Raw genomic sequence first — 22970 nt, forward strand, 5'->3', positions numbered from 1 at the left:
GAAATGTGCAGGAGCTCCATCGTGCATGAACCACATGTTGTGTCGCACTTGTCAAGGGACATGTTCCAGCAGCACAGGTAGAATATCCCGTATGAATTCATGATAACGTGCTCCATTCAGCGTAGGTGGAAGAACATGGGGCCCAATCAAGACATCACCAACAATGCCTGCCCAAACGTTCCCAGAAAATCTGTGTTGATGACGTGATTGCACAATTGCGTGCGGATTCTCGTCAGCCCACACATGTTTATTGTGGAAATTTACAATTTGATCTCGTTGGAATGAAGCCTCATCCGTAAAGAGAACATTTGCACTGAAATGAGGATTGACACATTGTTGGATGAACCATTCGCAGAAGTGTACCCGTGGAGGCCAATCAGCTGCTGATAGTGCCTGCACACGCTGTACATGGTACGGAAACAACTGGTTCTCCCGTAGCACTCTCCATACAGTGACGTGGCCAACGTTACCTTGCACAGCAGCAACTTCTCTGATGCTGGCATTAGGGTTATCGTCAACTGCACGAAGAATTGCCTCGTCCATTGCAGGTGTCCTCGTAGTTCTAGCTCTTCCCCAGTCGCGAGTCATAGGCTGGAATGTTCCGTCCTCTCCAAGACCGCGATCAATTGCTTCGAACGTCTTCCTGTCGGGACACCTTCGTTGTGGAAATCTGTCTCGATACAAACGTACCGCGCCACGGCTATTGCCCCGTGCTAATCCATACATCAAATGGGCATCTGCCAATTCCGCATTTGTAAACATTGCACTGACTGCAAAACCACGTTCGTGATGAACTCTAACCTGTTGATGCTACGTACTGATGTACTTGGTGCTAGTACTGTAGAGCAATGAGTCGCATGTCAACACAAGCACCGAAGTCAACATTGCCTTCCTTCAATTGGGCCAACTGGCGGTGAATCGAGGAAGTACAGTACATACTGACGAAACTAAAATGAGCTCTAACATGGAAGTTAAGCGTTTCCGGACACGTGTTCACGTAACATCTTTTCTTTATTTGTGTTGTGAGGAATGTTTCCTGGAAGTTTGGCCGTACCTTTTTGTAACACCCTGTATATGCGTGGTGTATGAGTGTGGACTCTGCTTTAACGAAATTCTCTGCTTGTCAATGAATGGCTACACTATTTCGGTTTCCTGAAACTGAGTATTGGGTCACAATTATGAGTGGAGGTTATAAACCTGGTCCGCCCGCGGAGTTTATTTTCGCCATTTTGCGTGATGTAGCACGTCGGCTGGGTGGTTTCGGACTCGGGTGCAACAAGCTGTGCAAAGGCAGGAATACCACAACGTGGGTTGCTGCCCGAGGCGCCCCAAAAATATGTGCTCACTACGAGCGTTCACTGAGCGCACGCCCTTATTTTCGGCGACGCGGCCGGAGCGCCGCCCCTGTTCATTGAGCACGGCAGGCAGTATTTCTGGAGGGGCGGTTGGCCGACAGCGACAGCGGAACCCGGGCGCCGGAGCGCGCTGAGCGATTGCTGATATGTCAAAGGTTACGAGGCCCGGCAGTAACCAGGGAGACGGCGGCAGCGTAGGCGGCGCTGCACGCGGAACGGTCCATTCTGGCGCAGCCACAGGTGTCGCGCAGTGGGCGGCGGCCGGGGGGCGGCGCCGCCCTTCCAGCGCCCTTGCTCCCGAGGGCCCACTGCCCCGGACGCGGGTGAAAGCCGTGTCTCAGGGTCAAGGCAGCCTCCGGCCCGGGGGCGGGGGCGGGCGCGGACCCCCAGGGAGGCGAGGGGAGTCCGCCCGAGCGAAGAGGCCGCCTCCACGCCCGGGGGTGCCGGCAGGTGGAGCACGGCCCGGCCGGCGTGTGGGCGTCGAGCCAGGTCGGCGAACTCTAATCGATGATGAGCGCTTTGTTTACATCATCCTCCCTTTCCTTCCCCGTAATTCTCGTTATTATTTTTATAACCATTACTTAAGGGGGGTAGGACGTCAAACAGGCCGACTTGGAGCAGGAGAGGCACCACAGGGCATTTTAATTCCCACTGTCTATACTTTTAGAAATAAATTCATAAAACTTCGTCAGTATGACCAAGAAGGATTCAGAATTCACACTCATAGCAGTGGAAGTCTGGAAACATAACGAAGTAATTTTTTTTTTTTTTTTGCATGTGAAATTTCATCATTTTTTTCACTTACTAATGGCAGCATTTGTTGCTATAGGTACACTTTTCTTCATAAGTAAGAGAGATGGTTCGATGAATTTTGCACAGCATACAAACCATACTTAAAGGTGTATGAACCTCTAGAATTTTCCAAATCTATTAAAAACTGTGATAAAAATTGAGGTAATTAACTACAAAATTTGTGTTTTTTCTAAACATGAAGTTTAAAATACAACAGATCAATCGTTTTTTCACAAATTAAATAAATTCTGGTGTTTCATACACCTTTAAGTATGGTATGTATGCTGTGCAAAATTTATCGAAGAATCTCTCAAACTTATGAAGAAAAGTGTACCTATAGCAACAAATGCAGCCATTAATAAGTGAAAAAATGATGAAATTTCACACGTAAAAAAATTTATTTTGTTGTGTTTTCGAACTCCCACTGCAATGAGTGTGAATCATGAATCCTTCCTGGTGATGCTGACAAAGTTTTATGAATTTATTTTTAAAAGTATAGACACTGGAAATTAAAATGTCTTGTGATGCCTCTCCTGCTCCAAGTCGGCCCGTTTGACGTCCTACCCCCTTAATCTAGAGATGCGGCCAGTAATATGAACACCACAAGGAATAACACTTCTCCACGGCACGTTTTCTGATTTGTTTCGAACTTAATGACGTTGACCTTTACATATCGTTGTTAGTATTGGTATTATTATTCTCATTACTATGTAATGATAATATATTGGTTCATTCACTCTGAGAAATTATTGATGTAATGGTAACGGTTTAACCCTTCTACATCCAATTTTCTTATGCAAAAAGTATAATTCCTTCAATAAACATAACACATCAAAAGAAGTCAGTAGCCAGGACAGAGCATACTAAGGTTTTGGGTGTACATATAGATGAGAATCTTAATTGGAAAATTCATATTTTGGATCTTCTAAAGCGACTAGGTTCAGCAACTTTTGCAATCAGAATAATTGCCAATTTTGAGGCTGTAGAAATTAGTAAGCTAACATACTTTGCATACTTCCACTCTCTGATGTCATACGGAATAATATTCTGGGGCAACTCAACACCTAGGAAAAAGGTAAAAAGGTATTCACTGCTCAAAAGAAAGTAGTTAGAATAATGTGTGGGCTTCATAGTTGCACATCTTTTAGGCATCTGTTTAAAAGGTTAGGAATTCTTACAACTGCTTCACAATACATTTACTCAGTAATCAAATTTTTTCCCAACAGCACGGACCAGTTTAAAATCAACATCGACATTCATGATTACAAAACCAGAAAAAAGAAAGACCTACACTATCCTTTACTTAACCTACCTTTGGCACAGGAAGGGGTAAAATATGCTGCTACAAAACTTTTTGATACATTACCAGATGAAATAAAATGTCTGACAGACAGCAGTAATAGTTTCAAAAATAAAGTGAAATCATACCTCCTTGACAGCTCTTTCTATACCATAGATGAATTCTTGAATATGAGTAATCTGGAGATACAATATATCCATTTTGTGCCATTTAAGGGAATGGGATAAATAATAGAAATATTTAGGTATAACACTAAAATGTAAAAAAAAACCTTGTTTCTTGTGAATTTGACACATTCCACATCATAACGGTTTTCCGTGCTATTGATCAATGGAACACGTAACTGACTACCATCGGGACGTATGCCTCTCACGATGGGTTGTGAGAGAACTGCTGCTTGGTATTGTTATGTATCAATATCCAACTGGTAAAGGGAAGCCAGCTACCTGTTAGCAAAGTTCTTGTGGTTACAGATTGCATCTGTAGGTTGTGCTGTTTTCAGGTTTCACTGTTAACCCTCGTCTCCGTACTCACACAGAATTAGTTCGCACCTGCAGAAAGGCAACCCAATTACCTGATTCGAAAAGACCTTCGTGCCTTCCCGGATTCATTGTGTCAACGACTTGCACTCGCATATTAGCGCTTTTCACATCACAATTGAAGCCAATATTGGGCATCCGTAGTGTGAGTTACAAACTTGTGCAGATGCTCTGTCCACTAATGTGTATCTGTTTTTAGAATGCCTTTTTTTTTAAAAAAAAAATTTGTGCGCAGTCGTCTTCTGAAACCCGCGAGCTACTTACGAATAATCCTGTATGCACTACCCTCCAACCTCCCCTACCACCTGTTAAAATGAAACTTGTAACCTCCCCCTCACTCATCGACCTGAATGACAGTGAAAAATTAAACCGCGTGCACCTAATGGAAATTTGGGAAAAGCAATCGTCACCAAAGTTAATTTGTCGGTAAGGAGGGTGGAAAGGGTTACATCTAAATGAAAGGAAAAATGCAAATGAAATTGGGGGAAATTAATTTTGAGAAAAAGGTGAAATTAATAAAGAAAGTAAATGTGCAGTGGTTACGTTAACAATTAATTGGCGTTAATTAGATATTTGAGATTTGGAAAATTACGGTCGCCAGTCCTATGGACAACTACTATAATAACTGAAAATGAAAGATTAATGCACATATAATTAGCACTAAAAGTGTGGCAACTGAAGGTTGACATGTGTTGTGTGAAACTGAATGTTTGTCAGAAGTAATAAATTTCACTACACTCTGACTTAATTTAGCAAAAGAATTAATAAAACCGGAAAATTGAAAGTTAATTTAGTGACTGAATGTAATAGTGAACTTTGTTTCTGAAGCACTACGAAACTGAATAAAATATGGTTAGTCTTTGGCTACCTCAACAATCACTTCAAAAGCTGCTTGAATCTACGCAATTTAGAAATAAGAGATTTAACTTTGAACTTCAATTAAATGATTCTGAACAATTAACAGTAGTAAAATTTAGTACGTACCAAGCTGAGCTGCAGTCACAGGTAAGCTAAAATATGGTAACAAAACTCGCACTCTTAATTTGTGCTTGTGTAATCTAAATATTGTAGCCAGCTATGAATACTTTAACTGAACTTTGAAATTGAGACAGTGAAATGGAATGATATTACTTTAATGCTGGCGTTTGAATTTCAAGGACACTAGGGTTCATTCCGGAAAAGGAAGGGACCTTGCTTGGTAATGCAATTGGGACAATGAGCAACAAACGTTCATGCTAAGTTGCTGCAATTTTAGTTACGAAAATGGAACAGTTAGAAAAGCTGAGAGGTCTGCCATACAGTTCTAAAACTTTACGTGCTTCCAGTGTTCCTTGTTGGTTGATTGAAGGTTTGAAGTCGTCGATCGAGGAGGTGGCGACAGTCACTCATTGTCGGCCGTCGCTGTTGCAGAAGCTGGATGTTGGCGCGTTTTCTTCTCGACACGGTCACCAGGCGAAACGGGCTCTTGATGTGCGCCAGCTAATGCTTCCCGTCCGCGACACCATGTCAGAAACTATCATAGCAAGTCGAGCGCAATTACATGCTGCCAAACCCCGAAAGCGCGGCAACTCGCGGGAGCGTCACACAACACACCTTCTCCACCCCCCTACTCCCGCCAGAACCCCTCTGCTCTGCCCGCGCTCCACGCGGCAGAGTTAACACTACTAAAGATCCTAAACACTTTGGTTCTCCACACGACCTATCGATGTAATCGTTCGATAGCAGAGTTTTCCCTAGGCATGACCCAGCGTAAAAATACAAATAATATTTACAAAACAAACCAATTATACATCGTCATATATATAGCAAAACAATTACAATATATAAAGACACAGAAATATCATATCTTTAGGTAACAAAATAAGGAAAACTTTTATAGTACAATAGATGGAAATAGGAGGATATGCATTTCCGGCGTTACAAACTGCGGAAAACATTCTTTTCATATTGATACTTCTGATTAAGATATTAATTAAAATAACCATACATTAATGTTTTCGAAATAAAATTTGTAATCAACGAGTCAAAGGGTTAAACAATGTGAAGACTGAAACTGTGTACCAGACCAGAGCTGGAACCTGGGACTTTTTCCTTTACGAGCACGCGCTCTGTTGACAGAGATATCTTCTTTTATCTTTTTTTAATTTTTAAGGGTTCCATGCTTCAGTCGGTAAAAACGCAACCCTTATAGGATCGCCTTCTTGTTCGTAGGACTGTCCGGCTGTTAAGAATGGTTTTTCTCAGGAACTATTAGACGTACAAAGATAAAATTTTTGTTAAATAGTGCGGTCTACGGTCCCTTGGCAGTGTAAAATATTTAAGATCAGTTAATTCAGTCAGAAGATACTACAATGTATCCTCTAAGTGTGCGACGAATGCTGTATGCTCATATTCAAAATTGTGGAATTCGTCCTAACGAACGCTAAAAGATTCGTCAGATGAGAAAGAAATCCCAATAACAATATTTTAACTTTTACTTTCACAAAGTGCCTTGAGCTTAAACGTTCCATGTCAAACAAAAATTATTGTTAGACAATACATTACATTACATTGTGAACTGTTGTACATGAATCTTATCAACTCTATACTGCATTATTTGAGCTTTTGTTCCATGTAAACTACTGGAGTTGTTAGATCGTGAGTTATTTCTGAATAATAAACAAAAGTTATTGCATGACGGTGGTGATAAATACGTCAACTGCAATGTATCACAGTTGTACTTATAACAAGAATACAGTTGCAAATGAAGGAAAATTAGCTTCGGTCCTTCTCATTAATAAATGCTAAGAAGAAAAGTTTATTTTAAAATCTAGGCGCCACAGTCAAGAAAAAAGAGGTACAACATCACGACCTTAAGAAGACGTCAAAAGAAATTTCGTCACGCGCTAAAGTAAAATCACTGCGGAAGGGCTTGGTAAGAATATATAAGAAACTTTACAAACCCTTAATGAAACAGGTGGATTCCAAAATTCACTCAGGATTCAACTGTAACGATTTTTGTAACATACGTCTAAATTTCCGCGGTCAGTCATTACCTATACTGATAACCCCCTCCTCCCATGAACCATGGACCTTCTCGTTGGTGGGGAGGCTGGCGTGCCTCTGTGATACAGATAGCCGTACCGTTGGTGCAACCACAACGGAGGGGTATCTGTTGAGAGGCCAGACAAACGTGTGGTTCCTCACGAGGGGCAGCAGCCTTTTCAGTAGTTGCAGGGGCAACAGTCTGGATGATTGATCTGGCCTTGTATCATTAACCAAAATGGCCTTGCTCTGCTAGCACTGCGAACGGCTGAAAGCAAGGGAAAACTACAGCCGAAATGTTTGCCGAGAGCATTCAGCTTTACTTTATGGTTAAATGATAATGGCGACCTCTTGGGTAAAATAGTATTTCGGAGGTAAAATAGTCCCCCACTCCGATCTCTGGGTGGGGACTACTGAGGAGGACGTCGTTATTAGGAGAAAGAAAACTGGCATTCTACGGACCGGAGTGTGGTTTATCAGAACGCTGAAACGGGCATATATATATATATATATATATATATATATATATATATATATATATATATATATATATAAACCCAGTTCTAAGCAAAGAAGGGAAAGAAGAAAGGTGGAAGGAGCATATAGAGGGTCCATACACGGGCGATGTACTTGAGGGCGATATTATGGGAATGGAAGAGGACGTAGATGAAAATGAAATGGGAAATATGATACTGCGTGAAAAGTTTGACAGAGCACTGAAAGACCTAAGTCGAAAAAGGGCCCCAGGAGTAGACAACATTCCATTACAACTACTTATAGCCTTGGGAGAGCCAGTCCTGACAAAACTCTACCGCCTGGTGAGCAAGATGTATGAGACAGGCGAAATACCCTCAGGCTTCAAGAAGAATATATTAATTCCAACCCAAAGAAAGCAGGTGTTGAGAGATTGAAAATTACCCAACTATGAGTTTAACAAGTCATGGCTGCAAAATACTAACACGAATTGTTTACAGACGAATGGAAAAACTAGTAGAAGCCGACTTCAGGGAGGATCAGTATGGATACCATAGAAATGTTGAAACATGTGAGGCAATACAGACCCTGCAACTTTATCTTAGAAGATAGATTAAGGAAAGGCAAGTATATGTTTCTAATGTTTGTACGCTTGGAAAAGGCTTTTGTCAATGTTGACTGGAATGCTCTCTTTCAATTTCTGAAGGTGGCAGAGGCCACATTCAGGGAGCGAAAGGCTATCTACAACTTGTACAGAAACCAGATGGCAGTTATAAGAGTCAAATGTTATGAAAGGGAAGCAGTGGTTGGAAAGGGAATGAGACAGGGTTGTATCCTATCCTCGAAGTTATTCAAACTGTATATTGAGCAAGCAGTAAAGGAAACAAAAAAAATTGGAATTAAAATCTATGGAAAAGGAATGAAAACTTTGAAATTTGCCTATGACATTGCAACTCTGTCAGGGACAGCAAAGGACCTGGAAGAGCAGTTGAACGAAATGGACAGTGTTTTGAAAGGAGGATATAAGATGAAAATCAACAAAAAAACCATGATAATGGAATGTAGTAGAATTAAATCAAGTGATGCTGAGGGAATTAGATTAGGAAATGAGACACTTAAAGTAGTAGATGAGTTCTGCTGTTTGGGCAGCAAAATAACATTATGGTCGAAGTAGAGAGGATATAAAATCTAGACTGGCTATGGAAAGGAGAGCATTTCTGAAGAAGAGAAATTTGTTAGCATCGTGTATAGATTTAAGTGTCAGAAAGTTATTTTTGAAAGTATTTGTATGGAGTATTTTTATGGAGTGTAGCCATGTATGGAAGTCAAACATGGACTATAACTGGTTTAGAGAAGAAAAGTATAGAAGCTTTTGAAATGTGGTGCTGCAGAAGAATGCTGAAGATTAAATGGGTAGATCACATAACTAATGATGTGGTACTAAACAGAATTGGGGAGAAAAGGAATTTGTGGCACAACTTGACTAGAAGAAGGGATCGTTTTGTAGGACATATTCTGAGGCATCAAGGGATAATCTGTTTAGTACTGGATGGCAGCGTAGAGCGAAAACCGGAGAGAGAGACCAAGAGATGAATCCACTAAGCAGATTTAGAAATTTAGAAGGATGTAGGTTGCAGTAGTTACTTGGAGATGAAGAAGCTTGCGCAGGATATAGTGGCACTGAGGGTTGTATCAAACCAGTCACTGGACTGAGGACAACAACAACAACAACAACAACAACAATTAAGAAAATTCTCCACATTGTCCGCATTACATTAGCGAAAACTGCGTAATGTTTATTTATTCCTTATGGATATATTTGGTGACTTTCTTATATATAGCTTTTTACACGCTGCTTTGCACATGCACACAAATGTCGCATATACTACAAATACAATTCAAAAATTTCACAGATTCTCCAGCCTGTGATATGGTGGGTCGTTCCTTCGCGCCTTGCACGCAACTTTCATGTTGATCATCAGTTTCACCCGCTTGGATTGTGGTGAGACGTTCCCGCAGAGCGTAAAGTTCAATGGCGTCTCTGATAATCTGTTCCGTTTATTTGTACACTACTGGCCATTAAAATTGCTACACCAAGAAGGAATGCAGATGATAAACGGGTATTTATTGGACAAATATATTATACTAGAACTGACATGTGATTACATTTTCACGCAATCTGGGTGCATAGATCCTGAGAATTCATTACCAAGAACAACCACCTCTGGCCGTAATAACGGCCTTGATACGCCTGGGCATAGAGTCAAACAGAGCTTCGATGGCGTGTACAGCTACAGCTGCCCATGCAGCTTCGACACGATACCACAGTTCATCAAGACTAGTGACTGGCCTATTGTGACGAGCCAGTTGCTCGGCCATCATTGACCAGACCTTTTCAATTGGTGAGAGATCTGGAGAATGTGCTGGCCACGGCATCAGTCGAACATTTTCTTTATCCAGAAAGTCCCGCACAGGATCTACAACATGCGGTCGTGCATTATCTTGCTGAAATGTAGGGTTTCGCAGCTATCGAATGAAGGGTAGAGCCACGGGTCGTAAAACATCTGAAATGTAACGTCCACTGTTCAAAGTGCCGTTAATGCGAACAAGAGGTGGCCGAGACGTGTAACCAATGGCACCCCATACCATCACGCCGGGTGATTCGCCAGTATGGCGATGACGAATACACGTTTCTAATGTGCGTTCACTGAGATGTCGCCAAACACGGATGCGACCATCATGATGGTGTAAACAGAACCTGGATTCATCCGAAAAAATGTCGTTTTGCCATTTGGGCACCCAGATTCGTCGTTGAGTACACTATTGCAGTGGCTCCTGTCTGTGATGCAGTGTCAGGGGTATAACCGCAGCCATGGTCTCCGAGCTGATAGTCCATGCTGGTGCAAACGTCGTCTAACTGTTCGTGCAGATGGTTGTTGTCTTGCAAACGTCCCCATCTGTTGACTTAGGGATCGAGACGTGGCTGCACGATTCCGTTACAGCCATGCGGATAAGATGCCTGTCATCTCGATTGCTAGTGATACAAGGCCGTTGGGATCCAGCACAGCGTTCCGTATTACCTTCCTAAACGCACCGATTCCATATTTTGATAGCAGTCATTGGATCTCGACGAACGCGAGCACCATTGTCGCGATACGATAAACCGCAATCGCGATAGGCTACAATCCGACCTTTATCAAAGTCGGAAACGTGATGGTACGCATTTCTCCTCCTTACACGAGGCATCACAACAACGTTTCGCCGAGCAACGCCGGTCAACTGCTATTTGTGTAAGAGAAATCGGTTGGAAACTTTCCTCATGACAGCACGTTGTAGGTGTCACCACCGGCGCCAATTTTGTGCGAATGCTCTGATAAGCTAATCATTTGCATATCAGAGCGTGTTCTTCCTGTCGGTTAAATTTCGCGTCTGTAGCACGTCATCTTCGTGGTGTAGCAATTTTAATGGCCAGTAATGTAATATGACAACAGTATCTGCTGTTGTTCCGAGAAAAAGGTACTGCTTGTTTAACATCATGAGACTCCAGAGAGGACATAAAACGTATCTGTGGTTGCATAATTTTTAGCCCTGAAGCACGCCGGCAGAATTGTTGGTTCGCTGCAACACTCATTCTTGCGAACTAGGTGACTCGCTAAAGAACAGAAATAAGATACAGGTTGCTTTTCATATTTTTAAAGTATTGTAAATCATCCAAGTACAGGACAGAAATACCAACAGGTCGCTTTCAAATATTTTTAAGTCGTATTTTCTAGTCTCCTCTCCTAGGGGTAGCAGGGGCTCCTACTTCCACAGAGTCATGTATGAATCAAATTTGGTCGAAACCGCTCAAGACGATTTTGAGTTACGCTTTTATGTCACCCCCTTTCATTCCTACCTTCAACAATAAGGGTGCTAAGTTTGCCTCACTGTCACAGGAATGTTACATGTGCTTGGGAAGAGTTCACTGGTCCACTTTAGGGACTATTTCTCTAGCGTTTCACTCTCTAACAGCGCGCAGGGGGGGGGGGGGGGGGGGGGGCGAACATATTAATCTCTCCGTGTGAGCTCATACTTCTCCTACCTCATTACGTTACGATGACCATTTCTCCCTATATAGGTTGGCGTCAACTATTCGGAGGACAAAGCTGGTGATTGAAATTTCGTTAAAAGTTGTAGTCGCAACGAAAAACGCTTTTATTTTAAAGACTTCCACCACGATTCGCGTATCATATCTGTGATACTGTCTCCTCTATTTCACGATAACGAGCAGTAATTCTTTGAACTTTTCCTATGTCCTCCGTCAATCCTACATGCTTCGAATCCCATACTGCACAGCAATATTCCACAAGAGGACGCTCTTAGTAGACCTTTTGTATCTTCTAATTGTTTGGCCAGTACGACGAAGTCCTTGATTTGCCTTCCTCAGAATGTTATCTACGTGATTATTCCAGTTCAAGTTATTTGTAACTGTAACACCTAGGTATTTAGTTGAATTGACAGCCTTTAGATCTGATTCCGTTTGGTACTCAGGTGTATGATCTCAGACTTTTCATTATTTATAGTCAATTACCACTTTTCGCTGTTACAGGTATTTTGTCTAAAATACTGTGTGATTGGTTTTAATTTTATGGAATTCTTTACTAGACGATAAACGACAGGATCAACTACAAAAAATATCTAATAAAGTTGCTCATATAGTATCCTAAATCGTTCATGTAGCTTAGGAACAGCAGACGGCCTGAAACTCTTCCTTGTGGAATGCCAGATATCAAATTTTACTCGAAGACTTCCCGTCGATTACAGTGAACTGTGACCTACCTGACAGGAATGAAGTCGCACGACTGTTATGCTGTCGTCATCGCCTCCCTCCCCCCCTACTCCCAGCCCCCGTCACCACCGTCGGCATGTAACGTATTCGGGGCTGTTACTAATTACGCTAGCGACACAAAACCATGGTTCCGATGATACTAATACCGTTCGTTATCCTTTCTATGTGTTATGGCTTCTCGCCCCCATTCACATCATTACGGGTGGTAGGGGTACATTACCCACATTGTATTTTGTATTTACAAATAATAAGTCGCACATATTAAAAAGTTTGGTTGAAATTGCTACAGAACTAAATTATGCTTCTATATCACCTCTATTTCACAGTTACCAACATCCCTATGGCAGAAAGGTGGTCCTTACCCCCGGAAGAGCTCCTTTCCAGATCGTAAGTGATTACAAGAGGAAGAGGTATATTTGGGAAGACTGGGAGATACGGGAAGATTCTACTTAAATTACACCACAATCAGGCAGAGATGTCGAAATCAGATACTGGGTCGTGAGGCGTTCCCAGAAGCAGAATAGACTCAGAACACAATTTAGTAATGATGAAGAGAGGCTGAAGTTAAAGAGATTAGTCAGAAATAATCAGTGCTCAAAGGAAGTACTAAGGAATTAACACGTTTAATGTTTTCTGAAATTAAAGATACTGTGATAATGAAGAGCTCAGTAGGCAAGTCAGTTAACAAGTAATGGATATCTCTGAAAATGTCAGTCACACAGGTTAGAAAGAAACACATAAATACAAGAAAGATGACTACGAAGAAAACGTGGGTAACAGAGGAAGTACTTCAGCTGATCGGTGAAAGAAGGAAGTACAAAACTTTTCAGGGAAATTTAGGAATACAGAAATACATTTCACTTAGGAATCAAGTAAATGTAAGTGCAGGGGCACTAAGGCGAAACGGCTACTTGAAAAAATATTTGTCGGAAGGACAGCCTCAGCATACAGGAAAGTCAAAACAACCTTCGGCGAAATTAAAAGCAAGGGCGGTAATATTAAGAGTGCAACGGGAAATCCATTTTCTCTATAAGGGAGGGTACTTGTCTGATGACGTGACAGAAGAAGAAACAGGGGTCGACAGGGAAAAGATAGGGGGCCCAGTATTAGAACTGATAAGAGCTTTCGACGACTTAAGATCCAAAAATGCAGGGAAGTGGCAAGAACTATTCACGTTGATGTGTATAATGTATGAGACTGGAGATGTACCACCAGACTTTCGGAAAAACGTTATCCACACAATTACAATATTGTAACATCCGACAAGTGCGAGAATTATCTTAACAGCTCAAGCATCCAAGTTGTTAACAAAAATAATATACAGCAGAATGAAAAAGAAAATTGCAGGCCTGTTAGATGACGATCGATTTAGGAAAGGTAACGGCAACAGAGTGGCAGATCTGACGTCGAGTTGGTAATGAAAGCAGTACTGAAGAAAAATCAAGACACATACAGGATTTGTCGATCTGGAAAAAGCGTTCTGCAGTGTAAATTGGTGCAAGATGTTCGAAATTCTGAGAAAATGGGGGTAATTTATAATGGAAGAGGGGTAATATACAATATGTACAAAGACCAAGAGGGAACATTAAGACTGGAACATCAAGAACGAAGTGCACGGACTGAAAAGTGTGTTCAATCTGCGCATTTTAAGAAAGGTTCAAAAGTGGAATTCAAGTTGAAGGAGAAAAGATACCAGCTTTTAGATACGCTGATGAGATTGTTATCTACATTAAAAGTAAAGAAGAATTACAAAATGTGTTGAATGTCTAATGAGTACAGAATATGAGTTGAGAGTAAATCGAAGAAAGACGAAAGGAGTGAGAACTAGCAGAAATGAGAACTACTCGAAATCTGAAATCAGGTTTGGTGAAAAAGTTAAGGAACTCTCCTACCTAGGCAGCAAAATAATCATTAACCGACGAAGCAAGGAGGACATCAAAAGCAGACTAGCACTGGCAAATAGGGCATCCCTGGCCAGAGACGTCTCCTAGTATCAAACATTGGCCTTAATCTGAGGAAGAAATCTGAGCACAGCATTGCATGGTAGCGAAACGTGGACTACGGGAAAACCGGAACAGAAGAGAATCGAAGTATATGAGATGTGTTGTAACCGAAAAATGTTGAAAATTAGGTGGACTGAGAAGATAAGAAATGAAGAGGTTAGTTGCAGAATTGTCGAGGAAAAGAATGTATGGAAATCACTGAAAACAAGAAAGGTCCGGATGATAGGACATCTGTTAAAGCATCAGAGAATACCTGACATAGTACTAGAGAGAGCTTCAGAGGTTAAAAACTGTAGAGGAAGGCAGAGATAGGAATACATCCAGCAAATAATTGGAGACGTGGTTGGCAAGTGCTAGTCCGAGATGAAAAGCTTGTCAGAGGAGAACAATTTGAGGGGGGGGGGGTCACATGAAAACAGTCAGAAGCCTTTTTACCGAATCTGGTTGAAACTGATAATTGGTTCAGTGTTGTAGAAGAAAATGTGGAACGTTTGTATACAGAAGCACCAAAGAAGCTGGTATAGAGGTGCGTATTCAAATACAGAGATATGTAAACAGGCAGAATACGGCGCTGCGAACGGAAACTGGTATAGGCACGGGAATTGAAATACAGAGATATGGAAACAGACAGAATACGGCGCTGTAGTCGGCAATACCTATATAAGACAATAACTGTAGTACGACAACAAGTGAATGGAGCAGTTGTTAGATTGGTTACTGCTTCTACAATGGCAAGTCATCAACATTTAAGTGAGTTTGAACATGTTGTTACAGTCGGGACACGAGCGATAGGACACAGTTTTCCCAGCAAGCGATGAAGTGGGGATTTTCCCGTACGACTATTTCACAAGTGTACCGTGAATATTAGGAATCCGGCGAAATGGAAATGAGCGTTTGGCGTTATTGGTCTGGAGGCCCCTTACTGGGCAGGTCCGACCGCCTTGGTGCAGGTCTTATTACGAGGGCAGTTCAATAAGTAATGCAACACATTTTTTTTTCTCGGCCAATTTTGGTTGAAAAAACCGGAAATTTCTTGTGGAATATTTTCAAACATTCCCGCTTCGTCTCGTATAGTTTCATTGACTTCCGACAGTTGGCAGCGCTGTACGGAGCTGTTAAAATGGCGTCTGTAACGGATGTGCGTTGCAAACAACGGGCAGTGATCGAGTTTCTTTTGGCGGAAAACCAGGGCATCTCAGATACTCATAGGCGCTTGCAGAATGTCTACGGTGATCTGGCAGTGGACAAAAGCACGGTGAGTCGTTGGGCAAAGCGTGTGTCATCATCGCCGCAAGGTCAAGCAAGACTGTCTGATCTCCCGCGTGCGGGCCGGCCGTGCACAGCTGTGACTCCTGCAATGGCGGAGCGTGCGAACACACTCGTTCGAGATGATCGACGGATCACCATCAAACAACTCAGTGCTCAACTTGACATCTCTGTTGGTAGTGCTGTCACAATTGTTCACCAGTTGGGATATTCAAAGGTTTGTTCCCGCTGGGTCCCTCGTTGTCTAACCGAACACCATAAAGAGCAAAGGAGAACCATCTGTGCGGAATTGCTTGCTCGTCATGTGGCTGAGGGTGACAATTTCTTGTCAAAGATTGTTACAGGCGATGAAACATGGGTTCATCACTTCGAACCTGAAACAAAACGGCAATCAATGGAGTGGCGCCACACCCACTCCCCTACCAAGAAAAAGTTTAAAGCCATACCCTCAGCCGGTAAAGTCATGGTTACAGTCTTCTGGGACGCTGAAGGGGTTATTCTGTTCGATGTCCTTCCCCATGGTCAAACGATCAACTCTGAAGTGTATTGTGCTACTCTTCAGAAATTGAAGAAACGACTTCAGCCTGTTCGCAGGCACAAAAATCAGAACGAACTTCTCCTTCTTCATGACAACGCAAGACCTCACACAAGTCTTCGCACCCGAGAGGAGGTCACAAAACTTCAGTGGACTGTTCTTCCTCATGCACCCTACAGCCCCGATCTCGCACCGTCGGATTTCCATATGTTTGGCCCAATGAAGGACGCAATCCGTGGGACGCACTACGCGGATGATGAAGTTATTGATGCAGTACGACGTTGGCTCCGACATCGACCAGTGGAATGGTACCGTGCAGGCATACAGGCCCTCATTTCAAGGTGGCGTAAGGCCGTAGCATTGAATGGATATTACGTTGAAAAATAGTGTTGTGTAGCTAAAAGATTGGGGAATAACGTGGTGTATTTCAATGCTGAATAAAACAACCCCTGTTTCAGAAAAAAAATGTGTTGCATTACTTATTGAACTGCCCTCGTACATTCGACGCCACATTGGACGACCTGCGCGCCGGATGGGGGTGAAATGGTGATGAACACAACACAACATCCAGTCCCTGAGCGGAGAAAATTCCCGACCCAGCCAGGAATAGAACCCCAAGCCCCTTAGGACGGCAGACCATTCAGATATAGGGGCTGACAGGAATCTGGTATTATAACATCAAATTCCGACAGCGCTGCGGCCAGAAAAAGATGCTGCAAGAAAGGGACTAACGACGACTGAAGAGAATCGTTTAACGAGGCAGAAGCGCAACCCTTCCGCAAACTGCTGACATTTCAATGTTGGGCCATCAACGAGAGTCAGCGTGGGAACATTCAACAAAACATCGATATGGGCTTTCGGAGCAGAAGGTCCACTCGTGTACCTTTGATGACTGCACAACAGAAAGATTTACTCGTCGCCTCAGCCCGGCGACACCGACATTGGACTGTTGCTGACTGGAAACATGTTGCCTGGTCGGACGAGTCTCCTTTCAAATTGTGTCGAGAGGACGGAGATGTACGGATACGGAAACAACCTCATTAATCTACATACCATGCATGTCAGTAGGAGACTGTTCAGCCTGGTGGAGTCTTTGTAATGGTGTGGGGCGTGTGCAGTCGGAGTGATGTGGGTTCCCTAATACGTCTGGATACGACTCTGACACGTTACACGTACGTAAGCATCCTGTCTGATCACCTGCATCCATTCATGTCCACTGTGCATTCCGACGGACTTGGACACTTCCAGTAGGACAATGCGACACTCACACGTCTAGAATTGCTATAGAGTAGTTCCAGGAACACTCTTTTCAGTTTAAACACTTCTGCTGGCCACCAAACTCGCAAGACACGAACATGACTGAGCATATCTGGGGTGCCTTCAACGTGCTGTTCAAGAGAGATCTCCACCCCTCGTATCCTTACGGATTTATGGACAGCCCCGCAGGATCCATGGTGTTAGTTCCCTCTAACAGTGCTTCACACATTAGTCGAGACCATGCAACATCGTGTTGCGGCACTTATGCGCGTCTCGGGGGCCTACACTATACAGAGGGTTCCAAAAAAATGTATCCACTGTTTAAAAGTCCGTAACTGGCAAACTAATTGACGGCGTTGTCTCATCTTTGGTAGTGTAATAGTTTGTAGTTCCGGCAATCGCCACACAGGCGCTCTATTGCGCTGTTTTGTTTTGTCAGATGATAGTTGTCAGATAGTGTTTTGTTCTTAGTTTCACGTAGTTACTCGAGTAAACATGGCTGCCGCAAGGCTTACATTCGATGAAAGGAAGTTAGTTTTGAAGTGGTATTTTTACTAAAACGTTAATGAGGTTCAACGGCAATGGCGAAGTGAGTATCAAACAGAGCCACTGACACGTTTAACCATTCTTCGCATTCGAGACAAATTTGAAGCCGAAGACTGTGTTAAAGATCTAAACAACAACGCCCTAGACGACCTGTAACAGTATCAAGTCCAGCTAACTCCGGTCGTGTGTTACAACAATTCACTCGCTCACTACAGAAGTGCCGGCCGCGGTGGTCTAGCGGTTCTAGGCGCTCAGTCCGGAACCGCGCGACTGCTACGGTCGCAGGTTCGAATCCTGCCTCGGGCATGGATGTGTGTGATGTCCTTAGGTTAGTTAGGTTTAAGTAGTTCTAAGTTCTAGGGGACTGATGACCGGAGATGTTAAGTCCCATAGTGCTTAGAGCCATTTGAACCAACTACAGAAGTCTGTGAGACAGTGTGCCCGTGAAACTTGAGTGAGTCGCTCAAGTGTTCGGCGAATTTTGAAGACAGCAAAGTGGAATTGCTACATCCCACGATTGCTACACGCAGTGAACGAGGACGACCCAGATCATGGAATGGAGTACTGCGAGTGGTTTACTAACATGGTGCGCAACGATGAAGAGTTTACAGAGATGATTGTGTGGTCTGATGAGGCACAGTTCAAATTTAATGGTACAGTAAATTGCCACAATTTCATTACTGGGCCGCGAAAATCCGAACGTCCATGTAGACAAAGCCGTGAAAATGCCAGGGGTAAATGTGTGGTGTGGGATGTCTTACCGGGGCTTGATTGGGCCATTCTTCTTTGACGGCACAGTTATCGGTGAGGTGTACTTTCAGAAGTTTCAGACATCCATTTTACCTGCCATCGGAGACTTGTATGGAGATGGAACAGTTTACTTTCAACAAGATGGTGCCCCAGCCCACTATCAAAATCGTGTTAGGGCGTATCTCGATGAAAATCTACCAGGAAGATGGATAGGCCGTAGAGGTGCTGTGGAGTATCCACCACGTTCCCCAGACCTAACTCCTCTGGACTTTTACCTGTGTGGAACACGTTGTTTATCGACAAAAGCCACGCACATTGGATGCACTTCAAGAATCCATCGTACATTCATGTGCAAATATCCAACTGAACTCGTTGCAGTCAGTAGTTTGAACTGCAGTTCGGTGGCATCGTTTGTGTGTGTATGTTAATGGTGACCATTTCGAACACCAACAGTGATATCTTTAAGTTGGACTTTAAGCTACACTTTCACCAAAAATGAGACAACTTCGTCTATTAGTTTGCAAGTTATGGACTTTTAAACAGTGGATACATTTTTTGGACCCCTCTGTATTACGACAGTTGTCTCGCAAGTAAGCCAATTTTTGTATGCAATATCAACCTTCTTTCTTTACCCACAACCGAGGCTCCTGCTTACGTCTACGTCTACACCATGCATGTATGCACAAGCGCATTGCACGACTTGCTCCTTCTGGGTAAATCTGACACCTAACCTGAGGCATCAGGTTTTACGTGAAGACGAGATGAACATACCAATCAAACTCCCTAGTCAGACAAACCAAAAGCGCTACAGTCCACAGTGCGGTGTCTGTGCCACCCTCCTCTACTGTTCCGCATCAGAGTAACCAGTTTGCTGCCTGAGACTGACAAGAGGAAGGCCTCAGACACGGACGACCGTTTCGGCTCAAATTTGGCAAGTCGCTTGTATACAACCTAAAACGAAGGACTCTTAGATATTTTGGGTCAACATCCCCGTGTTTTTGAGAAAATCACCGCTAACGGTTATGACGAGCAATCGACTCAAAATTGGCGGGATCGATAGATAATTGTAAATAGATCATTTCTCATCATCAGGTATGGAGTCCAAAAACGCATACTTTTCCAGAAATCGAGGTAAGAAACCTTTACAACTGCCGCTTCTGTTCCCACATGGTGAACGTTTTTCGCCGACAGTGCCGATAGCGCAGCGGCCGAGGTAACTGGCTTGGAATCGGAAAACCCGGGGTGGAATCTCGAAGAAACCTAGCTGATGTTATTCTTTTCGTTTTTATTTTTCCGTATCTCAGTTGATAGGGATAGGAGGCTTAATAAGGTACGTAAATCAATAAGGAATGATAATAATAAGGTCGGCAAACTAATTTCCCAAATGTCGTGAGTTAGTAAAGTATTAAACTTTTAAGCCTTGTCACATAAAACAACTCCAAGTAAAAGTGCTGCGACTTCCTCACGAGGGATCACAGATAGCCAACCGTGCGACGCTTGTTTACAGCGAGGCACGGGACAAAAAAATGGTTCAAATGGCTCTGAGCACTATGCGACTTAACTTCTGAGGTCATCAGTCGCCTAGAACTTAAAACTAATCAAACCTAACTAACCTAACGACATCACACACATCCATGCCCGAGGCAGGATTCGAACCTGCGACCGTAGCGGTCGCTCGGTTCCAGACTGTAGCGCCCAGAACCGCACGGCCACTCCGGCCGGCGGCACGGGACAGAATGCAGCCGGGGAGAGGTATGTTGTCCCGGTTTCCTCTTCGTCATATCATAGTTGTGCACCTGGAAGAGTGAAGGTGTCCAGCACGAGCCTAATGGAAGTCAATCGGAAAGAATTGTTTTCCGTCATTAGGCTGCCGCGAACCTCGCGGATACATGTAGTGATTTTTCCATCGTTAATGCGCCGAATAAAATACGTTTTGTGAATGAATACAGTGTTCTTCCGTAAGTAACATATGACGAGTGCTGGGTGTATTTTTTAGTAATTAGCTCGTCTGTTTATGCCGTAGTAAGCAGTTATTGTTTGTTGTGTCATATCTTTCAGCTGCATAATCTGAATAATGGAGGACGTACACCCATTGACTAGCGCTGTAATATGTAGTTGGGACCCTGTCACAGACGATGGCAAGCGGGAAGTTAGCGACGCTGTGTTTTGGTTTATAAAAGTGTTGCAAGACAGATGCATTATCAACGCAATACCGGAATCAGGCAGTTCTGTTTCTCGGCGTTTGAGAAATTTATTCGCCTACCTTAATATTAACATTCCTTATTGATTTACTTACCTTATTAACCCTCCTATCCCTATCAATTGAGATATGGAAGAATACAAACGAAAAGAAGAACATCCGCTAGGTTTCTTCGAGATTCAAACCCGGGTTCTCGGAATCCCAGACAGTTACCTTGGCCGTTGCGTTAATTTTTTTTTATTGTTCTCGTTTTGTTCGATTCATTTGTTCGGTGCGGATGTCCCATGACACCCGTTCAAGTTTAGTGTTGAGCCGTTGACTCAGTTTTTAATTACAGAGGGCAGCTAAGCCTCTGACCGAACACGCTGAGCTACCGTGCCGGCGACTATCGGTGCTGTCGGCGAAAAACGTTTACCATGTGGATACAGAAGCGGCAGTTGTAAAGGTTTCTTTCCTCGATTTCTGGAAAAGTTTGCGTTTGCGGGCCCCATACATGATGATGAAAATTGCTCTATTTATAATTATCTATCGATTCCTTCAATTTTGAGTCGATTGCTCGTTATAACCTTTAGGGGCGATTTTCTCAAAATTGCGGGGGTGGTGACCCATAATATCTTAGAGCCCTTCGTTTTAGGTTGTATACAAGCGACCTGAAAAATTAGAGCCGAATCGGTTGGCCGTGTCTGAGGCCTTCCCCTTGTGAGTCGCGCAGGGCGTGGCTGCCGGCTGAGCGTGTCTGGGAGGCCCAGCCTGTGTCGGCTGCGGCAGGCGCAGACGCTGCCGCGCTATCAGCGCCGGCGCCGGCGGATGCGCTAATCAGTGCAAGGTGGCCGCCGGCTCAGCACTGGCTCACCGTCCGGTCGCTCACCCCACCCTCTCCTCCTCTCTCCCTGTCTGCCTCAGCCACCGGCAGCGCAGCTCGTCACCTTCCAATCTACACGCTGCTTCACTTGTCATCGGTCGTGCGACTCTTTCGGCGCTATCCTTCATTTCTGTCTTGATTCATCAGCTTGTCATCCTTCATCATGCCAAGATACTACAATAATACCACACTAATTTCCCCTTCTTTTTTTCCCTTCTAGCTTCAAAGATGGAATTGCAGTAGTGCACCTGTTATGTTTCATTCTACAGGGTGAATCGCATTCAAGCTGACATTCTAGGAGGTTGCACGAGACACCGAAACATTTTTCTCTTGTGTTGTAATTACCTGGGAGGATTTTTTCAATCCGGTAAAGGGCTTAGCCGCTCACAGCATTAGTGTAATTGCACATAACATGGCGACGAATCATATTAATGAACACTACTGGCCATTAAAATTGCTACACCAAGAAGAAATGCAGATGATAAACGGGTATTCATTGGACAAATATATTATACTAGAACTGACATGTGATTACATTTTCACGCAATTTGGGTGCACAGATCCTGAGAAATCAGTACCCAGAACAACCATCTCTGGCTGTAATAACGGCCTTGATACGCCTGAGCATTGAGTCAAAGACAGCTTGGATGGCTTGTACAGGTACGGCTGCCCATGCAGCTTCAACACGATACCACACTTCATCAAGAGTATTGGCGTATTGTGACGAGCCAGTTGCTCGGCCACCATTGACCAGACGTTTTCAGTTGGTGAGAGATCTGGAGAATGTGCTGGCTAGGGCAGCAGTCGAACATTTTCTGTATCCAGAAAAGCCCGTACAGGACCTGCAACATGCGGTCGTGCATTATCCTGCTGAAATGTAGGATTTTGCAGGGATCGAATGAAGGGTAGAGCCACGGGTAGTAACACGTGTGAAATGTGACGTCCACTGTTCAATGAGAACAAGAGGTGACCGAGACGTGTAACCAATGGCACCCCATACCATCACGCCGGGTGATACGCCAGTATGGCGATGACGAATACACGCTTCCAATGTGCGTTCGCCGCGATGTCGCCAAACACGGATGCGACCGTCATGATGCTGTAAGCAGAACCTGGATTCATCCGAAAAAATGACGTTTTGCCATTCGTGTACCCAGGTTCGTCGTTGAGTACACAATCGCAGGCGCTCCTGTATGTGATGCAGCGTCAAGGGTAACCGCAGCCATGGTCTCCGAGCAG

The 22970-nt window shown here is 43.6% G+C and overlaps 1 protein-coding gene across 1 annotated transcript; it reads left to right on the forward strand.

Moving 5' to 3' along the window:
• Nucleotides 1–1501: 1501 nt before the first annotated feature.
• Nucleotides 1502–21685, forward strand: LOC126237241 (translation initiation factor IF-2-like). Its single transcript, XM_049947188.1, has 2 exons — nucleotides 1502–1844; nucleotides 21582–21685. Exons 1-2 carry the CDS (start codon nucleotides 1502–1504, stop codon nucleotides 21683–21685), a joined length of 447 nt encoding a protein of 148 aa, XP_049803145.1.
• Nucleotides 21686–22970: the final 1285 nt, after the last annotated feature.

This window comes from Schistocerca nitens, chromosome 1 (assembly GCF_023898315.1).
Source record: "Schistocerca nitens isolate TAMUIC-IGC-003100 chromosome 1, iqSchNite1.1, whole genome shotgun sequence".
Lineage (NCBI taxonomy): Eukaryota > Metazoa > Arthropoda > Insecta > Orthoptera > Acrididae > Schistocerca > Schistocerca nitens.

What these genes read in the sequence shown, in the direction of transcription:
- LOC126237241 (XM_049947188.1), top strand. Translation starts at nt 1,502, where the DNA reads ATGTCAAAGGTTACGAGGCCCGGCAGTAACCAGGGAGACGGCGGCAGC. An exon ending in GCGTGTGGGCGTCGAGCCAG is followed by an intron (nt 1,845 to 21,581) that starts GTCGGCGAACTC and finishes TGAGTCGCGCAG; the next exon opens with GGCGTGGCTGCCGGCTGAGC.